This window comes from Diadema setosum, chromosome 20 (genome assembly GCF_964275005.1).
Source record: "Diadema setosum chromosome 20, eeDiaSeto1, whole genome shotgun sequence".
Lineage (NCBI taxonomy): Eukaryota > Metazoa > Echinodermata > Echinoidea > Diadematoida > Diadematidae > Diadema > Diadema setosum.
The window spans coordinates 34,720,638-34,745,139 of NC_092704.1; the positions used below are offsets into that span (position 1 = coordinate 34,720,638).

The 24,502-nt window shown below is 37.8% G+C and overlaps 1 protein-coding gene across 1 annotated transcript in view; it reads left to right on the forward strand.

The window, feature by feature from the left end:
• The window catches only part of LOC140243636 (tyrosine-protein phosphatase non-receptor type 4-like), a 99,007-nt gene that overhangs the window by 23,738 nt on the left and 50,767 nt on the right, over window positions 1-24,502 (forward strand). The window contains exon 5 of the mRNA XM_072323300.1: window positions 9,049-9,101. Within this exon, the coding sequence (XP_072179401.1) occupies window positions 9,049-9,101 (53 nt within the window). The remainder of the gene's footprint in view (window positions 1-9,048; window positions 9,102-24,502) is intronic.

Sequence of the window (24,502 nt, forward strand, 5' to 3'; positions counted from 1 at the left end):
CAATATACAGAACTTGGAGGGAAGGGATTCCTGACATGCTCTACAAAAATCCTCATTTGTCTTTGACCTCTGAAGCAAATTGAATGGTGTTTTCTGTAAGGTGTGGGCAATGAGTTATAGTTTCAATCCCTCAAATTGTATTTTAGATTGATTCACTATCTTTAAAGTTATCGTTGCGGAGGGTACCATTGTAATTTTTTGGTGAGGACATAGGTTATGAATGCCAAAAGCAAAAATTCTTATTTGACTTGTATTATGTTTTTGTTTGCACATAGTATTATAAATAGATTAATTCAAGGATGTTCATGAATTCTTCATCATTCTTGATAGCCACCATACAAATGTTATAATACTGGTGAAAGGTGTTTGGTTCATCTGGGATAAATTTTCTATATACCAGATTCATTTAAACTGTTGACATTACTAAAATATATTTTATGTATCTTTCTGAATTGCTTGAAAATTACCAGCAAATCATAGTCACTTTTGAGAGTAAAAAGTATAAGATAAGAAAAAATCATTTTATTGTTTTGGAGGTGACACAACACAGAGACAACCCAACTTCTCAGGTGTTAACTAATACAATTGTGAACATTCATGTCTTTCCTCATGGCTTTGATTTTCAAATATAAGCTCTTTCTTTCAGTTCTTACTTGTTATTTTGTTTAGTTATTCTCTTTCATGATAGTGGATACCAGCTCATATTTTGTTTTGGATTGTAATTCATACTAATCTTTAGCAAGTTTTTACAGTTTGGTTAAGACAACAGTTTGTGTTTCCCAGCTGAAGAGAGCAGCATAATGCTTTTGTGTGAACTTATGGGGAAAAGTTTTTTTAGTTCAGTAATTTTACCCATCAACTTCACAGAAGGTCCCGGACACAAACTGGTCTCAAATAACCCTATAAGGGACCAAAAAAGGACAAGTTCACCTCAATAGACACGAGGGTTGAGTAAATACAGCAATATTAGTAAAACACATCAGTGAGAGTTTAAGGAAAATAAGGCAATCCGTTCCAGAGTTATGAATTTTTGAAGTTTCTGCTCAGTCAAAGCTGAATGAGAAGACTTCTATAGCTTGTGGTGTCACACATGTACAAGGATATAGAGAAAGTATCAAGAAAATTCAACATATTTTCACTTTTCTTGCATAACAAAAGAACACTTGACTTCTCTCTTTTGGAAGGCAGGGTGAATAATATTGCCCTAACATACACCAGTAGCAAGTTTAAGAAATGTGCACTTTTTTCAAAAAGTAAAGTTTTGTGAAATTCACTTATATTTTCTTTATATCGTTGTATGCATGTGACTTCATTGTCGTAGTCGTCTCATCCAGCAGTGATTGCATAGATATTTTAAAAAAAAAACATAACTTTTGAATGCATTGTCCAATTTCCCAAACTTTCAATGATGTGTTCTACTAATGTTGTTGCATTCACTCAATCCACATGTATATATGAAGGTGGACTTGTCCTTCAAGAAACCATTTTCTTTTCCTTGAAATTCCAGTACTTAAAGCCAAATTCTAAGATAAAACATAATAACAAAACAAGGAAAACACGTCATCAAAATTATATTGAGATAGAACTACAAATCTTGTTTTTGGATCTTTCCCTTTCCAGTCCTGGGGACTTGTTCCTCTGTTCACTTTAGTACATGTAGTCAGATAACTTCAATAATCTTAAAAAATACAATGTCATAAACAGTTGGTTCAACTTGGAAAATGTAATAATTATTGTCATATTAAAAAAAAAAATCACATAATTTTGTTTATGATTACCACGTTGTACATGGAAAAACAACAACTAAGAATTTAAGAACAAGTTGTGCACCAGCTATAGGCATGTGGCCTTTTTGTGGAGTTTGATTATTTTATGATTTTTTTTAAGATTGTGGACTAGGGCATGCATGAACTGCCACATGTATCACTTTGGTATCAAGGGAATTCTGGTGAGCTAGGTATACAAAAGTCACTTCTATTGTGATGATTTTGTAGATATTAAATGTATTTGAAAATGTTAATAGATAGTGAAAAGGAACTGAAGTCTTGCCTTTCACTATCACATAACAATATGGTGTTAACAAACAATGTCACCTCCGAAACACAAGAAAAAGCAACCTACATGGAAAGCTGTGATTGGTAAATCTTCACAACTAAATTGCTTAAATTGGAAATCAAGCTTCTAAGATGAAAGCATCTATATGTTTACTTAATTAAAGCAGGAGAATTGATCTTGATTACAATATTATATATACAACAGATGGGTGTATTTTGTGCATTCTCTTTGTTAAAAAAGTGAAAAAATGTAAATTTGCCCTAAAACGTACAGTATAGTAATAAAAATAAGAGTGAGAGTGTGTTAGTTGATTTCTCCACTTTGAGACTTATGTTACTAAAATAAATGAAACCATTGGTGTACATGATATGGTTTCTCTTCAATAGAAATGAACAAAAACTCTTGTTAACAGTGTTTTGTCACCTCCGAAACAGTAATTCTTAGTTTTTATTAGATCTTTTATTAATCTCTAGAAAATTCTCACTTCCTGTTGCCATATTACTATTTTCATCCAAAACAGATTCCTGTCAATTGGACAGAATCAAACAAAATTGCTTTGTCTTCGAGAAATTATCAAATATAATACGCTTGTTGTTTCGGAGGTGACAATTGTTTCGGAGGTGACAAGTGTTAACGGAAAATTGTAAATTGCTCCGAAATGAAAACAACAGGCTATATTTCTACTACCTTCCTTCAGAGATAATGTGAGGGGATATGTTACATTTTTGTAAATGTAATGTATAACTGATGTCAAGAATAAAAAAATCAAATACATAAATCTGTTGTCTCGGAGGTGACAGAAAAGTTAACGGAAAAGTTGCATAAATTTATAAACACTCACCAAAAAATGACAAGCGATTTGAATCAAATAATCTTTGGATCGAAGTTAAGTCAGATTGATTACTATTCTGTTTTGATGGAAATTAGCAAAGTTGAATTTTATAATTGTGAGCAAGAGCTAACTCAAAAGAGGGGTTAATTGTTAACGGAAAATGTCACCTCCGAAACATAAAGTTTGGAAAATTTCAGTCTTTAAAAAAGACAAAGCAGAACCTGGTAAACATAATAGTTCTTAAGTTTGGATACCTGTCTATCACCACAACAACAAAAATAATGAAAAGGAATAAACAATTTAATATGCTAGGTCTGACAAAAAAACCATGTCAGAGTGCATACACCAAAAGTGTTGGATTTCAAGCATGTAAGTGCATGCCATATCTGAAAGAAAAAGAGAGGAAAGTTCATTAAGGTACCCAAGGTAGACACTGTGGGTGGTAAGTTTATGAGAAAAAATAATGCATATCTGTCAGTGTATAAGAAAGTTATACACCAATTAGTGCCAAAACCGTGTTTTACACCACTGATTGTAAAAATGGCCATATGGCAACATGAGACCTTGCGCACTGACCTGTTTCATGGGAAGACTCCCTTGTACAGTACAAACTTTTGTGTGGGCTTTGCACCTTGTGTTTATACTTGTATCAGTGCATTCATCTGGCAGTTTGCGCAAACCCTATTGTGCATAGCAAATGAGCCCCGCCTTCTCATATGACGTACAGATATGAGAGCATTCAAGCATGAATGAATGTCATATGGATACAGTGTATCCATACACCACATTTCAAAATATGAGCAGTCAGACAAATGATAATGTCCTATGTCGGTATGAGAAGTCTCTAGAGTGAAAGGGAGGTAATCCCATCGAGTTGTGTGTCTGTCTTTCATACACGTAAATCCTGGTCAACCAAGTCCAGTCCAAGCCTGAGATGATGTAGGCCTAGGCCTAAATCACAAAAGTAAGGGGTTACAAGGTAGATACAGCATGTAGATTGATACACTGTAGGTGTACAAGGAATGAATTGAAAAGCAGGGAAAAGAAATAAATTTGAATGTTTACATTTGTATGTATGTTTATGGATACATCAAGGAATTCTATAAAAAGGTAATGTAGATAGAAAGATGGATTAGTACATGGATTGATATAAGATAATAAAAGTAAATAAAAAATGGATGAGTGGATAATATTGATATATTGAGGAATAAAAGAAAAAATGTGAAATCAAAAAAACAAAACAAGGCAAATGTGTTTAACTTTTGGTAAAGTTTGCACTAGGAAGACTTTTTTGCAGAAAATTTCATTCTGGTACTTTATCACTCTTGTTTTCTGCATGGTTGTGTGTGTGGAGCACACCATGATATCTGTGAGTGAATATATGATGGCACATACTCTTTAACAAAGGAAAGAGGAAAGAAAAGTTTAAAATTCTAATTTGACATTTAAGTTGTATTTGACGTCTCACGAATAAAAAAAAAAGAAAGAAATGAAATAGAGCAAACATTGCATGATGTGTACCTTTCATTCAAAGTGCAGAAAGAAATCAAATGATTTCGTCACTACAAACTAATTAGTTCATGAAATGATGAGCAGATGATGACATATGAATTGATTATTCTTTTTACTGTGCTATTCATTTTATTGCGCTATTCATATACACATATTAGCGTATGTGGCATTATGATGCAGTTTGTTTGCTGATGTGGCAAAAAGCAGAACATATATAGCAAATTTTGTACAGCTGCACTGCATGTAGATTCTCCCCTTTAAGCTGTCACTGACGTTCCACCGCGGGTCATATGTTTCAATTTATTACGTTTGTCAGTATTCCAGCCCGCACCGGTGTTCTGGCAGGAAGTATGGAATCGATATTTTGCCCCAATTACCACCCATTTCATGTGGAGCATAATTCGGTCAGCGGTCGGTAGCGGAAGAGCCAAGCTGGCCCCACCAACTAAATCCAGCAGGTTTGCCTATAGATGGGACTAAAGCTGGACTGCGTTTGAAATTAATTCATGGCCTCATCCCAGTTGGAAAAATGACCTCACTCTTCCAAACAAGAAATCATTGGGGGAAGAGAATTTAAAAAATGGAGCATTTTAGGAGGACTTCCAGCAGAGAAGATGATGATTGATGCTGTATGAGATCTAGGGATGGCGTGAATTATTCCTCTCTGGTACCCATATCAAATTGATGACTTTGATTGTCAAGGACAACTAGAATGAAGTACATAATAAAGCTCTACCTATTAATTTTGCTTATGACCATTGTGATTAGTCTACTTTTACCTGTTTAGAAGTATTGAAGTAGATCTAGATACAGTAGCTTTATGATTTGTGCATCCTGTGTACAACCTTTTGGTTAATAGTATGTCTGCATTGTGAACATTTTGTCTATGAATTTGTCTGACAAGTGTGTCAGTACAGTACAGTGGCATTCATGTTTACATTTATCTTTCCTACTTCTTATATTCATTTATTTTTTGTCTACTCTCGCTGACATATTCTTTGAGTTTTTCTCTTACCCCCTCCCCTTCATACAATCTGTATGTGCATGTATCCATTCTGTGTAGGGATTAAATCAAATTTTGTCAGGTGCAAGGATATTTATACTGTAAGTTCTGTCTCAAGTCTATCAAATTAATTAAGAGTAAACACACCACACACATATAGTATCACACACGCAAACACACACACACACGCACACACATTCTCTCTCCCTATCCCCTCTCTCACATACAATATATTTCCTCTTCTTCAAAATCCTGCTTGAAAGATACATTATGTATATATGTTTAAGAAAAATACATCACATAAATCTTTTATTGTGAAGTAGAAAAATAAAGAGAAAAGTATGGCTACCTTTAGATTTGAATATATTAGTATCTACCATTTCAGAAAGCAAGAAATGTAGATTTTAGAAGTCACTTGAGATTTCAGCTTGTTTTACAAGCCACTTCTCTGTGGTGTTGACAAATATGTGATAGCAACACTCTCTTTTCATATCTAGCTAATTTCTACCAAACTACTTCGAGCATGCATGTTGACATCAGGTTTGCATTGGTCAAATTTTAAAGGCATAATTTACCATTTGCAGTAGAAACAAAAACCTGGCAGCATTAGTGCTTTAAAATAGTTCTAAAATGTGAGTTACGGATAGAAACAACCACTGTAAAAATTTGAATCCATATAATCGATGTTAAGTATTGTTAAATACACGAAATGTGAACAATAGTTATAATAAAAAATGTTTCCAGACTAAATCGTCTACAGTTACAGTTTAATGAGAAAAATACTGATATCTCCTTATATTTTAGGCTTTATTTTATTGCAAAAATTTTATATGGTAGGATGTTTTGTAATACAACAGACCTACACATGTGCATAAAATGTGATATCTTGAACATTTTTTAAATTACTGCTCCCAAAGGTAAACAGGACCTTTAGCATCAAACCACCTGTGACTGGATGGTGAAAATCGAACAGTGTTCTTTGAATATTCCATATCTCTTCAAGGGTGAACACTTAAAGCCTTCAGGACCCTACGCCTCAGCATTGTTTCGTTCCAGTGGTCGTACTTTGAGATAATTGGCATCTTATTCTTGTTATTTGCCAGTACATATATTCATGCAGCTTCGTTTGAAGTGCCTTTTGTGCGTTTCTCCACCCCTATAGTGGAGTGTATAATGTATATGTCAGAGATGCATCGCCATACTAGCCACGCGCATGTTTTTATGAATAAGAAATGCTTTCCATAATAGCTGGGGATTTTGCTTGGAAGGAGGAGGGGAGGGGGGAGCATAATGATATCCCTGTGGTATCATAGTTTGTATTAATGACAACAATCAGGAATTCTTCTCCCCTGTCATGATCATGCTTAATTGAGCGTGAAATTCCCTCTCCATTCTCGGCGTTGTCTCCCAATGTCATTGCGCCGTCGACTCTCTGCGGCTTCTGTACACCAACAGGACGCAGATCCTTATCGGGGGCAGGCCTTATCTCTCTTTCCTGATAGAGGAAATGTTGGTGATAGCTGCGGTAGATAGTGAATTCCTGATTGCTCTTGTATGACCGTTTTCCGATTGGTGTCATCATCAGAGATAATTGCAATTCCTGCCTTACTTTTTTCTTCCCCCTTTTGTTTTCGTTCCTTTGTCTGTCCAATGCATTTTCCACTCTAAATGATGTCTATCTATTCCCCATTCAACCGGTATTATGTCCGCATGTATCTGTCTGTTACTCGCAAATTACAATCACACATGGAGCGCTTGGACAACTGTATGATGCCTGTGTTCTTGTCACCTGTCACCAAGTGTAGCAGAACTGAAGTTAAAGGCATAATTTACCACTTGCAGATAAAACAGAAACCCAGCATTAGTGCTTTGAAATAGTTTTAGAATGTGAGTTAGGGATAGAAACAACCACTGTAAAAATTTGAATCAGTGAAATTGATGTTAAATATCTTTAAATATACAGAATGTGAACAATAGTGGTGTTGAAAATCCAAACCATCTACAGTTATGGTTTATTGAGAAAAAATGCCAATATCTCCTTATATATTAGGCTTTATTGGAAAAATTGTATATAATGGGAGGATGTTTTGTGATACGACAGATGTACACGTGTATGCATCAAATGTGATATCTTGAGCATTTTTTGAAATCACTGCTCCCAAAGGTAAACAGGACCTTTAAAGGGAAGATAAACCCCAAGAGCAATGTGGATTGAGTGAAAGCAGCAACATTAGTAGAACACATCAGTGAAAGTTTTAGGAAAATCGGACAATCAATGCAAAAGTTATGAATTTTTAAAGTTTTGGTGTTGGAACCGCTGGATGAGGAGACTACTAGAGGATATGACGTATGAGTGGACAACAATACAAAGAAAATATAAAGGAAATTCAACAAAAATTCACTTTTCTAGAATCATGAAAGAGCAATGGACCAACCTCTTTCAGAAAGCAGGGGGAATAATTGCTACCCTTAACATATGTCAATATCAAGTTGATGGAATTTGTAATTTTCATGAAAAATGGATTTTTGTAGAATTTTCTTTATATTTTCTTGGTATTGTTGTCCACTCATACGTCATAACCTCTAGTAGTCTCCTCATCCAGCGGTTCCAACACCAAAACTTTAAAAATTCATAACTTTTGCATCGATTGTCCGATTTTCTTCAAACTTTCACTGATGTGTTCTACTAATGTTGCTGCTTTCACTCAATCCACATTGCTCTTGGGGTTTATCTTCCCTTTAAGACTCCTGAGAACTACTGTAATACCTCCTAAAAACAACTTCCTTTAGGAATTCTTGTAAATTCATTGTGAGGGGAGACATATTTCAAAAATATGAATCAAAATGCTCCTTTGAGAGACTTACTGGTATGCAGTGTCCGTTGCTTTTTTAAGACGATGATAACTACGCAATCTGTCAGACTTCCGCACGGGTGGTGGTGTAGGTGAAACCTTAGTCGCAGGCTGTGTGAAGAATAATCACTGAAATACATCAACATCCTGTAGATGGTCATTGAACTTGTGTTACAATTGTAGCTTTGACACATTTTCTCCTGTCACCTTCACTTCCGAATGGTGAGCCCTTGGGAGTTGGTGGCACATTAGCAGCAGCAACATTGTGGCGGATCTTCTGAATACACAGAGCCAAAAAGAGACAGATTATGAAACATTTCATATATTCCTAGCAGTTGTTGATCCTCAACCAAAGTGAGATAAGTTTTGACAATAAATCCTATAATATTCAAAGTGATGTATTCTAGTCCTCATCATAGGTTGTAAAAGGGATCGTTTTTTACTCCCTCAAATTCGTACACTTACGTGTATACATATCCCTAAGGTTCAGCGAAAGTTACTAATGATTAAAATGTTCCTTTTCAGGTAATGTGAACAGCATCTTAAAACTCAAGTTGCACAGAATCGCATTGTATCTTATTACATGAGTTTTGAAATTACTGTTGTGCTAATTACTACAGATTTATCATCATTACTTAAAGTGTGAATATTGATACACTTCCAATCCTTCGTTCGTTGGTTCCAAATAAACAATTTCCTTTAAATCAATAAACTTGCCTTTTATACTTTTTTGAAGTATTACTACTTTTTTGACATGTTGCTCCATTCTTCTGTATTTTCTTGACCCCTCACAGCCTTACATGCACAGCTGAAGTCGGAACCTTACTAGCGTCATACCTTGTACAAGGTGAGCACACAAATGTTTGTTAAGGTCTCTGCTTGTCTGCTCAAGAGTGTTCTATCTCAAGTATTTTTTTTTTTTTTTTTTTTTGTAATGAGGACTTATTGTAATACACAATGAAAATGTTAATTGCACACTGTGCTTATCATTTATGGCAAAACTGGTAGTTTATTTTGTTGTTTGTTTGTTTTGTTTTGTTGTTGTTGTTGTTGTGGAATGCCAGGTTTGATTATTTTATGAGACTGACATTAATTCCACAAGAGGATATTGAAAGGATATATAAAGCCAATCACAGCTCGCCATTTTGCCCGTGTGGTTTCCTTCGCTTCCTTTATATTGTTTCGTTTCTGGCTTTCTGTTTATTCATGCGATTTTTACTCTGATGAGTGCATGTTGAAAAGCTTTAGTATGTCTGTGTTGAATGCTATTTTCCGATTTTGCAGTACCAAGCACTTATTCAAAATAATGTATATTGTTATTGTTATTGTTGTAACAATTATCAGTATTGTAACTGCCATCACTCACTCATTTTGATCAGTTCTTTGCTGGTGGAGATTTCATATCATGTCATTGATTCCCAAGCATGGTACATTGTGACTTCCTGGGAAGTATAGAAAGTGATTTTAGCTGACAATGGCCAGGAGATTGCAGCTCATGTTGCATTTTCCCATGGATGCAGTCAATTTATATTTAGATTAAGTGGACTGGGATGGTTACAATGTCAGAGTTATAGCCTACGTAGCATCCTGGAGATCTGTTTACGTTCAGTTGAGATCACGCTAACGTCCAAACAGCTTCCTTCTGTTTGTGTTAACCATGATACAGTGAGTTGTGGCATCATTCTATCTTCAGGCTGACTTCAACTATTCAAAAAGAGTCAATTAAATAGAATTTTATGAGAGCTGAACAGAATGCATGAAAGCAACTAAATGTTGAAATTTCACACATTTTTATATACAGTCAAACCTGCCTTAGCAGCCACCTGTCTATAGCGGCCACTGAAAAATCCCCCCGAGAGAAAAGTCCTGTTACAGACCCTGTGTATAGCGGCCACCTGTCTAACGTGGCCAGCGGACACAAACTTTGTTTCCCGCGGTAGATTTTAACCTGTCTATAGCGGCCACATACCCGATGGAGCCTGAGCTGAGCCGATAATTCAGCGTGATTTTCTGCTTAGTAGCCGTGCTAGTCATTCATGGGGAACGTTCAGTGATCGCCATCACTGCTTTCAAATCTCAGTCATGATAATGCACTAGTGTTAAGCTTTCTTCACGACTGCACATATGCTATACTGTGCAACAGTTTCATAAACAACAGCATTGTTCAATGCATGAAACACACGTGTGCATTAGTATACACATACATGTACATGTACTTACAGAAGTACACAACAATGAAACATGTACAAATAGACAATGCACACAGAGCTGGATAACCTGTCTGTAGCGGCCACCTGTCTATAACGGCCACTCTTTTTGTTTCCCTTGGGTGGCCGCTATAGACAGGTTTGACTGTAGTTCATAAAGCGCTGCTTGTGTGTTTGTGAAAGTAAAAATCACACTTTCTGTTCATAGTTTAGCTAAACTACAATATCCTCCCAATGAAAAATCATTATTACCACTTACACTTAGCAGTAATTTCACATGATTCATTCTTTGCAAGTAGAAATTAGGTTCAGATTGATATGCACATGAGTGGTAAAGCTTTGAAGTGATCACAGGGTGTCGAGGTGGCTCAATTGGTGGAGCATCTGCCTTACAATCGATGTATTGGGTTCGGGCGTGGGTTCAAATCCCAGTGAGTGTTACTCTAGTCTAGGCGAAATGCTCTGTCCCTCAGACAGGATGCCAAATGGAGGTACTGTTTGTGAGAGAATCACAACTCATGCACGTAAAAGATCCTGCTTCATTCATGCATTCATCACATCGAGCAGGATGCATAACCTGGGGAAGTGGTCTACCCCAAGTACTCACACCTAGACCCCATTGAAGACCTACTAGTGCAGCCGAATATGGGCTATCCAGCCATCACATCAGATGGAAAATGAAAACAAACAAAAAGAAAACATGACTGCTATAGGTGATCATATCCAATATCACTACATCAATATTATCATGTGAAACCTGTCTCATTTTAACAAAGCGTCCACCATTGTACTGATTTGATTTTACTCCCTGTTTGTAAAAGGATCACAGTGTTTTGTTTTTGTTTTGTTTTTTTGATAATATGGGTTCTATGATTTGTACTACATGCTGGTACCTCTCATAAGTCCTTCAACTTTAATACAGCTTGTGCTAAGACTCAAATATAGCTAAATTTCTTGGTGACAAATCGGCATCCTTTGTGCATGTCTTGTGACCATGTGCTGTATTGAATATTTATACCATCACAAATTTCCTTATGTAGATCTAGAACCTGTGCTTTTACAAGCATTTTTTTTTTTTGCAAGTCCCCAAACCCTGGTTGTTTTCCAGAAATGTAATAACTTGCAGAAATGTGATAACTTGCAGAGTTAGTAGGAGCTAAGTGAAATAGGATATTTACTATAAACAAAAATAGGTATATGGTTTCTCGTGAAATTGTCCTCAAATATTATCACAGATATTTCCTGTAGTTGCTATTGTTTTGATTAAAAACAAAAGAAAGTAAAAACAAGTTTAGTACATTGCGTACATGCAGTCTCCAGTTATACTCTGAAGGTTACATTCTGTGAGCAACTTAGGGTGTGTTTATGCTCAATTTGCGAAGGCAGAATCAGCGTTTTGAAATGCTGATTCAAAACGCTGATTCAAAACGCTGTTCACGGGAGCACTGTTTAGGCTCACTTTCTTCGAGCCTTGGAAAGAGCGTTCGCGATTGCTTCGTGACATCAGCAGAGGCAGGTCAAAATTGGGGCGCACGCTGCGATCGGTAGCCTGGCCTGGGAGAGCAGCTGGGAAAGACATGCGTATGCACAGTACATGGGAAAACTGCTCAGGCCAGGGTAGCTGGCTGGCCGGGCGCGCGCTTTTTCACGTGAACCGGAAAGGTGTTTAGATGACGTCACTCTAAATGCATTTAGAAACGCTGTTGCGTTCATGCTTCCCCGTCAAACGTGATTAGTGAGAAACGCCGATCGTAAACGCACCTTTTTGTGCATTTTGGATCGGCGTTTTGAATCAGTGTTTCTATCGAAATGAGCATGAACGCAACAGCGTTTTGCACTAATCACGTTTCAAAAGCCTGATTTTGGCCTTAAAAATGGAAGCATAAACGCACCCTTAGATATTATTTCTCTGGAGACTGCTATAATAGTGAAATGTATTTCTGGACTTGAGAGGGAGCCATTGTTTCTCTCGGTAGTTGACAAGGTGCATATGAACAGGAACTTATTTTTAGATCATAGTATATGTAATCATATTCAAGCAATGGTTAATTTCACATAAAACCATAATTAACATCCCAAGGGCTTAAATTATCTGTTTTATAGTGTAAAAATGCATACAGATTAATCATCGACATAAAAAAAAAAATGTATATACAATGCACATAAGAATGATAATGTATAATATATGAGAATATAAGTGAATGTAAAAGATGAGCATGATCAAGAATATCAAAATTAGACTGAAAATTGAACTGAGATTGAGACTAGAGCGATAGTAACATAATTCTGTCTAATTAAAAGAAATATGAAAATCACTGAGAATAGATTGAGTAGATCCATGAAATGTGGTATTGCACTATTTCTGAAGTGGACCATTTTGCATTTGAAAATTAATAGAATGTGGATCTATACAGCACTCTATAGAGAGATCAACAGGGTGGACTTTTTTTCTTTTGGCTGATTTTGATGAATTCAGTAAATCTATGTGATTTATTGAGGGAATGGTATGCCATACTCACAGAACACCTTGTGAGATGCATTTCTTTTTTTTTTTCCACCATTAAATTTATGAAGATACAAACATACAATGTCATTGCAGATGAGAGAGATCATTTGTTGACATACTTTGAAATATCTTGAGTAGTGTAGTGAGGAATGTGTTTAATACCTCCTTGAGAAAGTGCTATCATTGATGGTTCATGTATCAAACAGTACAACAAGATCAATATCATGTGATGAAGTGGTGGTTGTGTGACGTAAGAGAAGAAAGACATACAACATGATCCATCAAATGTAGGAAGTACTGTATACTCCTGTTTATATCTGGAGTATAACGGTTTGCAAATTGAAACATGTATAAAGACAGCTTTAAAGATGGTTGAATTCACAATCGAAAAACACACTCATGCCGTACAAATAAACAAATAAGTGTTTCTCCTTTTCATGAGAAAAGTTTTCGCAATAGAGGTGACACAAGGCATGTATGTTACAGAAGTAATACACTATATTATATTCACAGCTGACTCGCAATTTTATGAAAGGAAAAAACACAGAATACACCATGTATATAATAACAACGTGCCAGTGTTCACTTTTCTGTTGCTTTCAATAGATCTACAAATTGCACCTCAGTCATCAGTAATTTTATCATGGTGGTAACCTTCTAAGTAATGCAACTTTATTATGATGTTCCAGTCACTCGGCTCAAAGTGATATTTACCAAAGTATGTGATTGACTCTAGATGTGATTAACTCTTTGAGTGACCAGACACTTCATGATAGCTTTAACGGGCCAAGCTTTTTCATCATTAATGATAATCCTTCTAAACTTGACAATAGTTGTAAAGTTAGCAAACCCACTCAGGTGTAGCAGTGTACCTCAGTCTAACAGGAAGGCCTTGGTAATGCAATAGAGATCAGGAGCATTAGTTAATCTCTATTCAGTAACAGTTATTTCCAGACACCTGTACCACTTGCCAAACAAAGACCAGTATAGGTTAAAGGGATGGTACAGTATTGGTGGAGATGAGAATTGGGCTTTTAACTTTTTGCGAGATACCAAGAAAACACTCCTGATATAGTACAGAGCATGCCATTTTCAGAAGAATTCAAAGTTTATTTGATGAAAATCAGGTTTGGAATGACTGAAACATCCAAAAACAAAGTAAAACAAAGCGATCATGATAAAGTGTGGGTCCCACACTTTGTTAGAATCGATCTTTTTTGGATATCTCAGCCATTTCAAAACCAATTTCCATCAAATAAATGTTGAATTCCTCATAGAATTACATGCTCTTTCATATTTCATAAGAGGTTTCTCATTATCTTACCAAAAGTTGTCAGAAGCCTGAAATTAGGTCTCAACCAAAACTATACGATCCCTTTAACCCATTGAAGACGAGTCCCGAGTATACTCGGGCAGGTGTCTATGGGAAATGCATGCTACAGCAAAATCAGCCCATCCTCAATGGGTTAAGGTGATGACATTGGAAGCCTTAAGGCCACCGCACACTACACGATCAGACTGGTCTTAAAGTCTTAAGCCAAGCTGGGTCTTGAGACCAGTCGTACGACCAGACACCACACACTATACGACCGAACCTTACGAGTGGGCTTACGACTGTAAAGCGCGTGCAGTGCGCACTGTGTGCACTTGCATTTTACTGCATTGTGAATGGCTGAAAGCCTACGACCGGTCATAGAAATTCAACATGTTAAATCTCTACGACTGGCGCTAAGACCCAGTCGTACGACTAGAAAGTGGCAAGACTGTGACATCACACTTCTAGTCTTAAGGTTTCAAGACCGGTGAGTCGGGGCAAAATCGTGTAGTGTACGGCGGGCTTTAACCTACTGAAGACTAGTCCTGTGTATACTCAAGCAGATGTCTATACGAAATGTATCTAAGCAAAATCAACTTGTCGTCAACGGGTTAACAGAATGCCAATGATATTGAGAATGACAATATTAAGTTCTCTTCCAGACTTTGTGGTGACCACAATGGTTTGAGTCATAGCAACTCAGAAGAAAATCTTCAAATTTGCATCTTCTCTTGGTCATTTGTTTTTCAAGGAGAAAGCCTTCTGAAAGACATTCCCCTGTTACATTGACCTGAGTGAACTTTAGATTTCCTATCTAAATACGGCTAGTGTACATCTCAAGTAATTAAGTAAAAATCCTGCCCTCAGGGATATGGTCTTTTCACCGCATGTGTTCTATTAACCCGTTGAGGACGGGCTGATTTTGCGACAACGCACATTTCCCATAGACTGCTGCCGAAGTATTCTCGGGACTCGTCCTGAACGGGTTAAGAAAGAGACAAATGATCATGACTATTAAAAGAATATGAAATAGGTAATATACAGAAATTGGATGTCTTCCAAAACCAAGCTTTGTCTTTTGATCAAACTAAGCAGTCATACTGTATGCGCTTCACTGGCCACCTGGATGCTAATATACACACACACCCAAAATCAAATAATTCAGAATTTGATAAAAATCTCCTAGCCAACATAAAGTCCTTCTAGGTATGGCCTTATTAAACCAACATTTCTCTTTTCTGATCCACATGACTCATAGCTCCATCCAACCCTCAAGATACGCTAGAATTGGAAAGTGCAAAGGCACTGCACATATTATTTTTAGGGTTACAGACGATATGAATTTTGATTAAGACGAGGGGATGGGGTGTTTGAACAGGATTCACCACCAGCAACTTCTCTGGAATTCTACTGATGTATTGTTCCCTTTTATTATCCCCCTTTAAATTGTCAGGGACAGGCAAGTCTGAAATCATCCATTTCACACACATCTAAAATCCAAATATTTCAGTAACCTGCAACTGTTTAGCATGTATGTGTGTGTGTGTGTGGGGGGGGGGATAGTTGGGAAGGGGGGGGAGACAATATGACTTTAGTAGGCCTCTGGCAAATCAGAGCATTCATTCATTGAGGATTTAGATGGCTAGAGAGAGTGTTGTTTTAAACAGAAGAGCTAGATTGTTCGGTGCCTCGTCTGTTCCAGACATTTGCAATCACAACTTTCCACCTTCTTCTGTCTTAGGTCATTTTGTAGCATGTTTGCATTACTGATGCCAGTTAGCGCAAACCAAATCAATCCATCTATTTAGCTCCACCTCTACATCTGATTCCCGGGATTTGCCAGTCAATATTTATTTTCTTTTTAATACATTCTGTTCTAATACATATCTATGTTATATGTGTGCTTTGTATGTAGGCCTATGTACCGATGTAATGTGTACATATGCAAACAAAACGAATTTCCAGAAATGGACAATAAAATCGAATTGAATTGAATTGAATTGAATTGAATTGAATTATTTGACCTTCAGTCTGATCTTGCCTTTTTCCTAATGATATTTAAAAGTGATCTATTGACACATGCCTCATCAAACACTTTCTCTTTTGGTGATCTGTTGGTTAGTAATAAATATCCTGAGCATTTTGATTGTTTCTAATTCTGCGGAATCAAGACATCAACTACTGGAATATATGGCATGCAAAAATATTCGCATTCTTTTATTTTTGCGCTAGTTTCTGGTTGCGCGAAATGCGCAACAATTTCCACTTTTACCGTACATGAATTTGCTCAGAGTTCAACTACCTTATACCAGAAGGACACATAGAAATTTAACAAGAAATAATGAAAAATAATGACTATCAGTAATATTGATGTCCAATGTAAAATCTTTCCACTGCAAAAGAATCACTTTGGTCACATGGCTATCTAAGTAAAGTCTCTGAAGACCATCTATTTTTGCATTATTATACAAAACATTCTTCTGAGGTTCACTGAAGGAAGGAATTTCTTTTGTCTTTTTGAATAAGAGAGAATATGAAGATTGCAATATGCATTGATCAAAATCATTGAGAATATAAATGTGAAATAAATTTCACTTTATGATATTCAAGTTTGCAGTGTAGCAGAGCAATATTTAAGTCATGTGACCCAAATAGAAGTCATCGGTTGCCATATGTTAGGTAATGACTTGCAGACTTTCTTAAAGTTGTGATTTTAGTGTCACTGAATTTTCTGTTGATCTCAAGCTTTTGTGTCACTTTTTAATTTCAAAGAATTTTCCCAAGGGAGGGGGGGGGGGAATAATTCCTAAACAATGGAAGAAGTTTCCTCTATTTACTCATGCATGACAGGCAGGTAAAATTTGAATTTAGTTCCATTCACCCTTGATATTTTAGCTCCACTTTGCAGGAGTGTGTGGTTCATCAAATTAAGAATGAAATTTCAAATCAAATTTGGTCCCTAATTTTGGACCCTAATTAGAGTTGGCATTTCTCTGTGGAAGGTTGGCAGGCTGTGTGTTTTGCCACTGGCAATCTCTGTTCTCATCCTACCTCACATGCCATTCACAGAACTATAGTGGGATTTACACTGACACAAATTAGTGGGGTACAACTCTTGAGATTTGTATCATAATCCAGATATTTTTTACCTTATAGTGGACATAAACATCCCACTAAATAGCATGATCAGCATCGTGATCCATATCTCAAGAAATCTTGCGATTGTTTTGGAATTGTCACGATTATTTTAGAAATAGCATGATACTTTGCACTGCGGCGAGTGTGTGAATGCTGGAGCAAAAAATCTTAAGATTTTTTAATCTTTCATTCACACATTGCAACAGCACATGAACACAAGGGCATGGGTCACCATTTTGGTATAGATTGTGGGCATGCACAGTTTGGTCAACAAATTATCGCGATCAGCAATTAGCAGGTGTTTGTGTTTTTCCAAGTCCCAAATAAGTGATGATCACTGTCTTGTGTATTCTCTAAAACATGTCCAATGGAGCAGTACCAGTGATTTCCAGGTTTTGTTTTTGTATTTTTTTAACAGTGGTTTACCTCTCTATTGCATGAATAGTATCTGCATTTCCCCCCTTTCTTTTCAAAACAGGGTGATTGGTTCTGATTATGAATCCTGCACATGTATGTATGCAAAGAAATAATGTTTTTTGACATAAGCACTTAATTTGTATGGGGCATAAACACTACACAAATCTTAGATTATCAAAAGAAAAGATGCAACAATGCCTCAAGTGGCTCTTGAGTGTTTTAGCTCTGATAAAATTCTTGATCAATATCGAAACAGGTTAGGGGCAATTTCTTTTGTTCTGGATGACATTTTCAATCTCAAATGTTTTCCGGAGAAGCTGTAACAGATTTTTGTCACGTATACCATCATATGAAGACATCACCCCCTCCCCCTAAAAGGTAAGGAAAGAAAAAAAAAAATGAATTCACCATTTGCCTGCACATTCGCTGGCAAGGTATTGCACAAAACTGACAAGTTCACTTCTTCAAATAGAGTTGTGAGGTAAAAGGTTGCATCTGAAGACTTTTAGGAGTGTGGAGGACCCTGGATGAAAAGCTAGAGGACTCTCCATCATCCTCCAGGAAGAGGAGGAAACCAGAGAGGACTGTTGCCATGGTAACACCCCACATCCCAGCCAAGGATGAAGCAAGCAAATGAAACAACATGAACAATGGTGATGAATTCCAATCCAGATAGAGAAAAGGAGAAGAAGAGGCAAGCAATGAATTGCATTCCTGGTGTTTGGCACAAGCCAGAGTACTTCATAGGTATTTAAAGGGATATTTTATTTCTCACAGCCTTACATGCATTCAGCATGTTCTCTATGGGGTGACACCAAATCCGGACATGCTTGAGACAATAGGGGTGATGAAACGGCAGTAATTTGACTGATAGCGTGCAGAAGACTTGATCAAAATGGTAGAATGGGAAAGAGACTGAGATGTGATGTAGAGAAACAGCTGTTATGACAAAAATGTTGAGTGTACTGGGAGGACGAGAAATGCGCACATTCTTGTGTACATTACATCTCGCATGCACATAAATGGCTCTGTTCCCCCGACATCTTCCCCTCTCTAACACTCCTCCTTTTCCTCCCACCACCACCACACCCACCAGCACTATTACAACCATTACCAAACAAGGCCAGTCTTTAAACAAAATAGAGCACATGGAGGCAAAATCTACCAAGAAAGTTCTGATTTTTAAAGTCATGGCCATGAATAGATTAATTACATTGTTAAGTAACATGCCTCAAATTGTTTTCATCAAAATATGTCACTGAAACCACACCAACTTGCAAGACCCACTAGCCGTAAAATACAAAAATATGTTCATATCTTATGAAGAAGACAGACTCGACAGTCTGAAGTCCTTCACTCATGATGCGCAATTTTAATGTGTAATTTTTCTCTCCCTGGTCTTTTTCTCTTTCTAACCAACTCATATTTGTTTGGGAGCATCATGCTAATGTCAAAAATTTGGTGTGTGTGTTTGTACACGGAATCTCCTGCCTGCTTGCACATCACCTCTTTTTCTTTCTATGCTAAATTGTGTATGGTCGCACAATCAGCCATAATGCCTGTAATAATTCAAAACAGCACACAGAATTTTGCAAGTGCGATGTACGTCTGTATTGCCATACATATTTCTACTGTGTCGTGATTCCGCGTGAAGGTGGCATTTTCCATTTGGTATACAAGCCACCATGCATCAAATTTCCGCTCAAGATGTGTGGGTGTCATGCATTTTATCAACGGCAAATTCTGAGAATTTTGTAGTACTTTTACATAATGCATACGGCTTTGTGCTTGTCATTTGAGAGAAACAATCCACATTACCCAATGGATTCTCCTGATCATGCATTGAATGTTGTGAATAATGTTCCATATTAAATGTTGATTTTAAAAGGGCAATGAACCCATTTTTCCCAGACCCCGCCCTACCCACCTTACTCTCACCTCCCAGTAGCGATGGTTCTGCCAAGAAAGCCGAAATACTGCGGCATCTGTTAGTATTACCATGGTATTTTATCAATGAGAACAGTGACAACAAATTGCCATGGTATCTGTTGCCATGGTAATTCCAATGTGAATGCACCTAGTATGTTTAAATCTTTCCACAAAGACACAAAATTGAAGCACTGAGAGGTTTTCCATGAATATGATTTGTCATCTCTTTCAGAACAGAAAGGGCTGTGAGATAGAATTCAGGGTTTGTAGTGGTAAAACAGGAATAGTAAGATAGTATGGACATTATTTCTTGTACAATGCCATTCTCTGTACTTTGCATCTATTCTTCATTACTCCAAACAAAGATACCCAACCTAGCATCAGCTTTCTTCCAATATCTGCTGCACTGGAATGCCCCTCAGAGTCATCTTTGTGTCGGTCACAAATGGATACTGTACTGAAGATCCTGAAAGGGCTTGAAAATTGGAATGGGGTGAGGAGGGGGGAGGGGGGAGGGGGAGGGGGGGAGAGGAGGGGTGGTGGTAGGTGAAGATAGAGGTGAAAGTACAGAGTAATCTGCCTGATCATGGAGCAATAACTGAAAATATCTGGCAATTTCATCTGACAGGGAGGATCATTGAGAGAAAGAGAAGGGGAGATAGAGACAGAATGAGAAAGAGGAAAGCAATAGAAAGAAGGAAGGAAAGAATTGAGGAGGGAGAGAAGGAGAAGCAGATGTATTTGAGAGAAAATTAATCAGAGAAAATGAAGGAGAGGGCACGAAGAGAACGTGGGATGAAAGGCAAGAGGAATGAGAACAATACAGGATAGAGGAGATTCAGTCAGAGGGGAGGGGTTGGAAAAGGAGAGTGGGAAAGAGTAACAAAAGAAGAAGAAGGAGGAGGAGGAAAAAAAAAAGAAGAAAAGACTACCATTGCTGGGGGAAGGAGAAATACATGCACCCTGACGAGGACAATTGAAAGAATGAGGCCAAGAGAGAAAAGGAAGAGATAAAGCACAATATGAACACCAAAACAAAACAAAAAAAAATAGAGGAAGTCTGGAGACTGACAGAAGAACAGACACAGAAAAAAATGGAGATTGTGAGAGATAGAAAGAAAGAGCTGCATGTAGAAATAAAGGGGTTGGAGGAGAGGAAGGAGGAGGAGAAGGAGATGGAAGGGGAGAGAGAAAGAGGAGATGAGAAGGATGGAGGATGTTTGAAAAAAAGAGATGCATTCATAAAGGAGAGTGAATAAAAGAGAGTTAGGAGAGAGAAGCAGAGCTCATATGACAGATCAAATCATTGTGAGGTAGGGGTAATGAGTCCAGATTGGATTTATGAGGTGGAATCGGGGACGATGCTCTGACCAGAATGGGCCAACTTTATTGGACCTAAATGATTGGAGTCACATTTATTGATCAATGGTAACCCAGATGAAGCCCAGGTTGGGCCGATAGAGCAGGAGTCAATTGTCTGCTCCGGCTTTGCAAACACGCTCGTTTGTGGTACGGTCAGATCTACTGCAGGACTGCAAGCCAACAGGATTTCACATACAAGGGACTGGGGATATACGCCACACACACACAGTACACACGTTGATACCAAATACATTTCAGTGTCTTCAGAATCCTGAATGATACAAGATGCTCGATCTCATACAAAATGACGATGTATAAAATGTAATCACTTGGGAACAGTTTGTCTTAGATTTTCAAGATTGCTCTCATTACTGCATGCATACAAGTTTTGTCTAATTGTTAAGCCATCAGAAGCAGAAAGATTCCGGTTTCTCAGATGCTTCTTCATTTTTTCTTTCTTTCTTTTTTTGCTTATAAACTAAATTGTAAATATGGTATGAATCATTTTAGGACAGAGATGATACTGTATACGCTGTTATTTTCATGTATAGATATTTTCGCGAATGAATAGGTCGTAGACATTTTCGCGAGATGTTGTTTTCGCGAACTGATGCCGACAGTAACGTAAATGCACTATTACCCTAGCGCATGGAGACATTTCCAAGTGCTGTTAAATTTGCGATCTAACTGTGATTTGCGAAATTTGTGAAAATTAAACCCTCGCGAAAGTAACAGCTTATACAGTATTCCTGTAGGACTTACTGGTATTATTCCTCATTAATTTCTAGGTAGTCTTCATTTTCCCCCTCCCCAAGGTCGCAGAGTGGAATTTTGATGCTAAAAATCTGACTCTTGAAATGGAAATGCTTTTTTTTTTAATCCCGCCTCTTGTTGATATTGACATAAATTTATACAGTAATGCTTTTTATGTTCTCTCAGCTCATGCACAGACCTGTACATTTGAACGTACAAAACATGATTCATAATTGCTGTCAAGAAATATGAAACTGTTCTTTCACCATTGTCTGATCAGATTTCTGCATCTTTAAATAGAAGACTGAAAAGATCTGCATCCATAAATAGAAGAAAATATCTTCAGTGAATCAAGAACGTCTAACAGCGAAGTTGCTAAATTTAGGTGAAATTACCCTCACAGAAGGCTGGTTGAGATGTGATCATCAGACTCTGTTGTAACCTTCAGCCCAGACAGTCCGGAAAAATAGGCCCAGTATTTCTCCTACATTGTATCCGCTGTGTAATTGTTATACGAGTTATGAGAGACAATGATCAGCAACTTATCTTGTCTTTTTGATGTAACCATGGTAACAGCAGCCTTGCCCCAAGCATTTTTATCTTAATGTGGAGAACATTGTTTTTCCCCTTTTATTGCATGGAGAAGTGATGAAGCTAATGGTGTGCGGTTCTAGAATTAGGTCAAGACATATTCTGCATACAGGATGTATGCAAGCGCATATACATACCCATATATGTATGTATGTATTTAAGCATGTATGTATGTGTGCATGTATGCAATCATGTGTGTGTGTGTGTGAGTGGGAGTAATTGTGTAAGCATGTGTGTGTGTGTGTGTGTGTGTGTGTGCATGCATGAGAGAGCAGAGGAGAGAGAGAGAGAGAGAGAAATGGGGGAGAGCTGTACTTGAAATACAGGTGAACCTCCTCGCTGTACATTTCAGACCACTACATGTATGTTCAAGAGCTGAAAGTGTAGAAAACGTGTATTAGGGGGAAAAAAATGCATCAGAAGAAGATACATGTAAACCTGAATTAGCCTAATGTACCCTGGTATCATTTTTTTTTCCTTTTTACCAATTTATGGCATAGATTTGCCACATGAGACTGCTACTGCCTCAGAGACCTGTATTTTGCCTGTGACATGTATTGGAGTACAGTGGGAACAGCCCCGCCCTGACACCTCTAAATGTTTTTCAAATGGAGCCCACTGACTCCTATTTCACTGAAGCCTTGCCAGACAGATTTACAGTCAATGTATCGATCTGGCCCCTTTACTGAACTCAAAAACCCAGTATGAGTGTAGAATTAGAGCCCTTTCATATCGACAGAAAAACCTGTTTGTAAACGTGTTTAGAAACACATTACATGCTGGCAGAGTAACTCTTTGAAAGTCAGAAAGTGAATTTAAATCAGGTATCCTGAGAACATTTATGTAATACTGAAGTCATGTCTTGCCATTCTATTTAAAGTGTGAAAGTGTTTTCTAATCTGCTATTGCTCAAATTACAGGTATTTATTTGCAGTTCAAAAAGTTTGGCTTGTAAAATATACATAGTTAATTTGTCAATACTGTGTTTGATTCCTTGATTGGTATGTACACTTGACTGCTTTCTTGTTGGTTCAGATGTCTGGAAAGTAATTATCCATGAATAGATTAAAATCTAATCCTCTCAATCCCCTATCGTGTCACCATGGCCTTACTGGTAGACTAAGGCACTCTGCTACACCTGAGTGGGCTTACTGGTAGACTAAGGCACTCTGCTACACCTGAGTGGGCTTACTGGTAGACTAAGGCACTCTGCTACACCTGAGTGGGCTTACTGGTAGACTAAGGCACTCTGCTACACCTGAGTGGCCTTACTGGTAGACTAAGGCACTCTGCTACACCTGAGTGGGCTTACTGGTAGACTAAGGCACTCTGCTACACCTGAGTGGGCTTACTGGTAGACTAAGGCACTCTGCTACACCTGAGTGGGCTTACTGGTAGACTAAGGCACTCTGCTACACCTGAGTGGGCTTACTGGTAGACTAAGGCACTCTGCTACACCTGAGTGGGCTTACTGGTAGACTAAGGCACTCTGCTACACCTGAGTGGGCTTACTGGTAGACTAAGGCACTCTGCTACACCTGAGTGGGCTTGCTGGTAGACTAAGGCACTCAGCTACACCTGAGTGGCCTTGCTGGTAGACTAAGGCACTCTGCTACACCTGAGTGGCCTTACTGGTAGACTAAGGCACTCTGCTACACCTGAGTGGGCTTGCTAAATACGTATCTAAGGTCAGGTTTGAAGGGATATCAGAAAACTAATGTAGAAGCTTGTTACGTTAAAGGTGCATGGTCCTGGTGTTTTAGTCAAATGCGTACGCGGGCGCACGACGCAAGTTTCCTATAGAGACCTACGCTATTGACTCCTCTTTAGCGCTTACGCTTTGGTCCACTTTCCCGAGTCCGAAGAAGTCCGATTCACTGTAGTCAGTGGTCGGATCACAGTTCGGCTCATGATTCGGCTGAGGGGGATGACAGCTTTAGCAAACTTCTTTTGTGATGTCATAATAACAAGCACATTATGCACGCACCCTGGCATTACTACAGACTGCGCAATGCGCAGAGAAGACAACA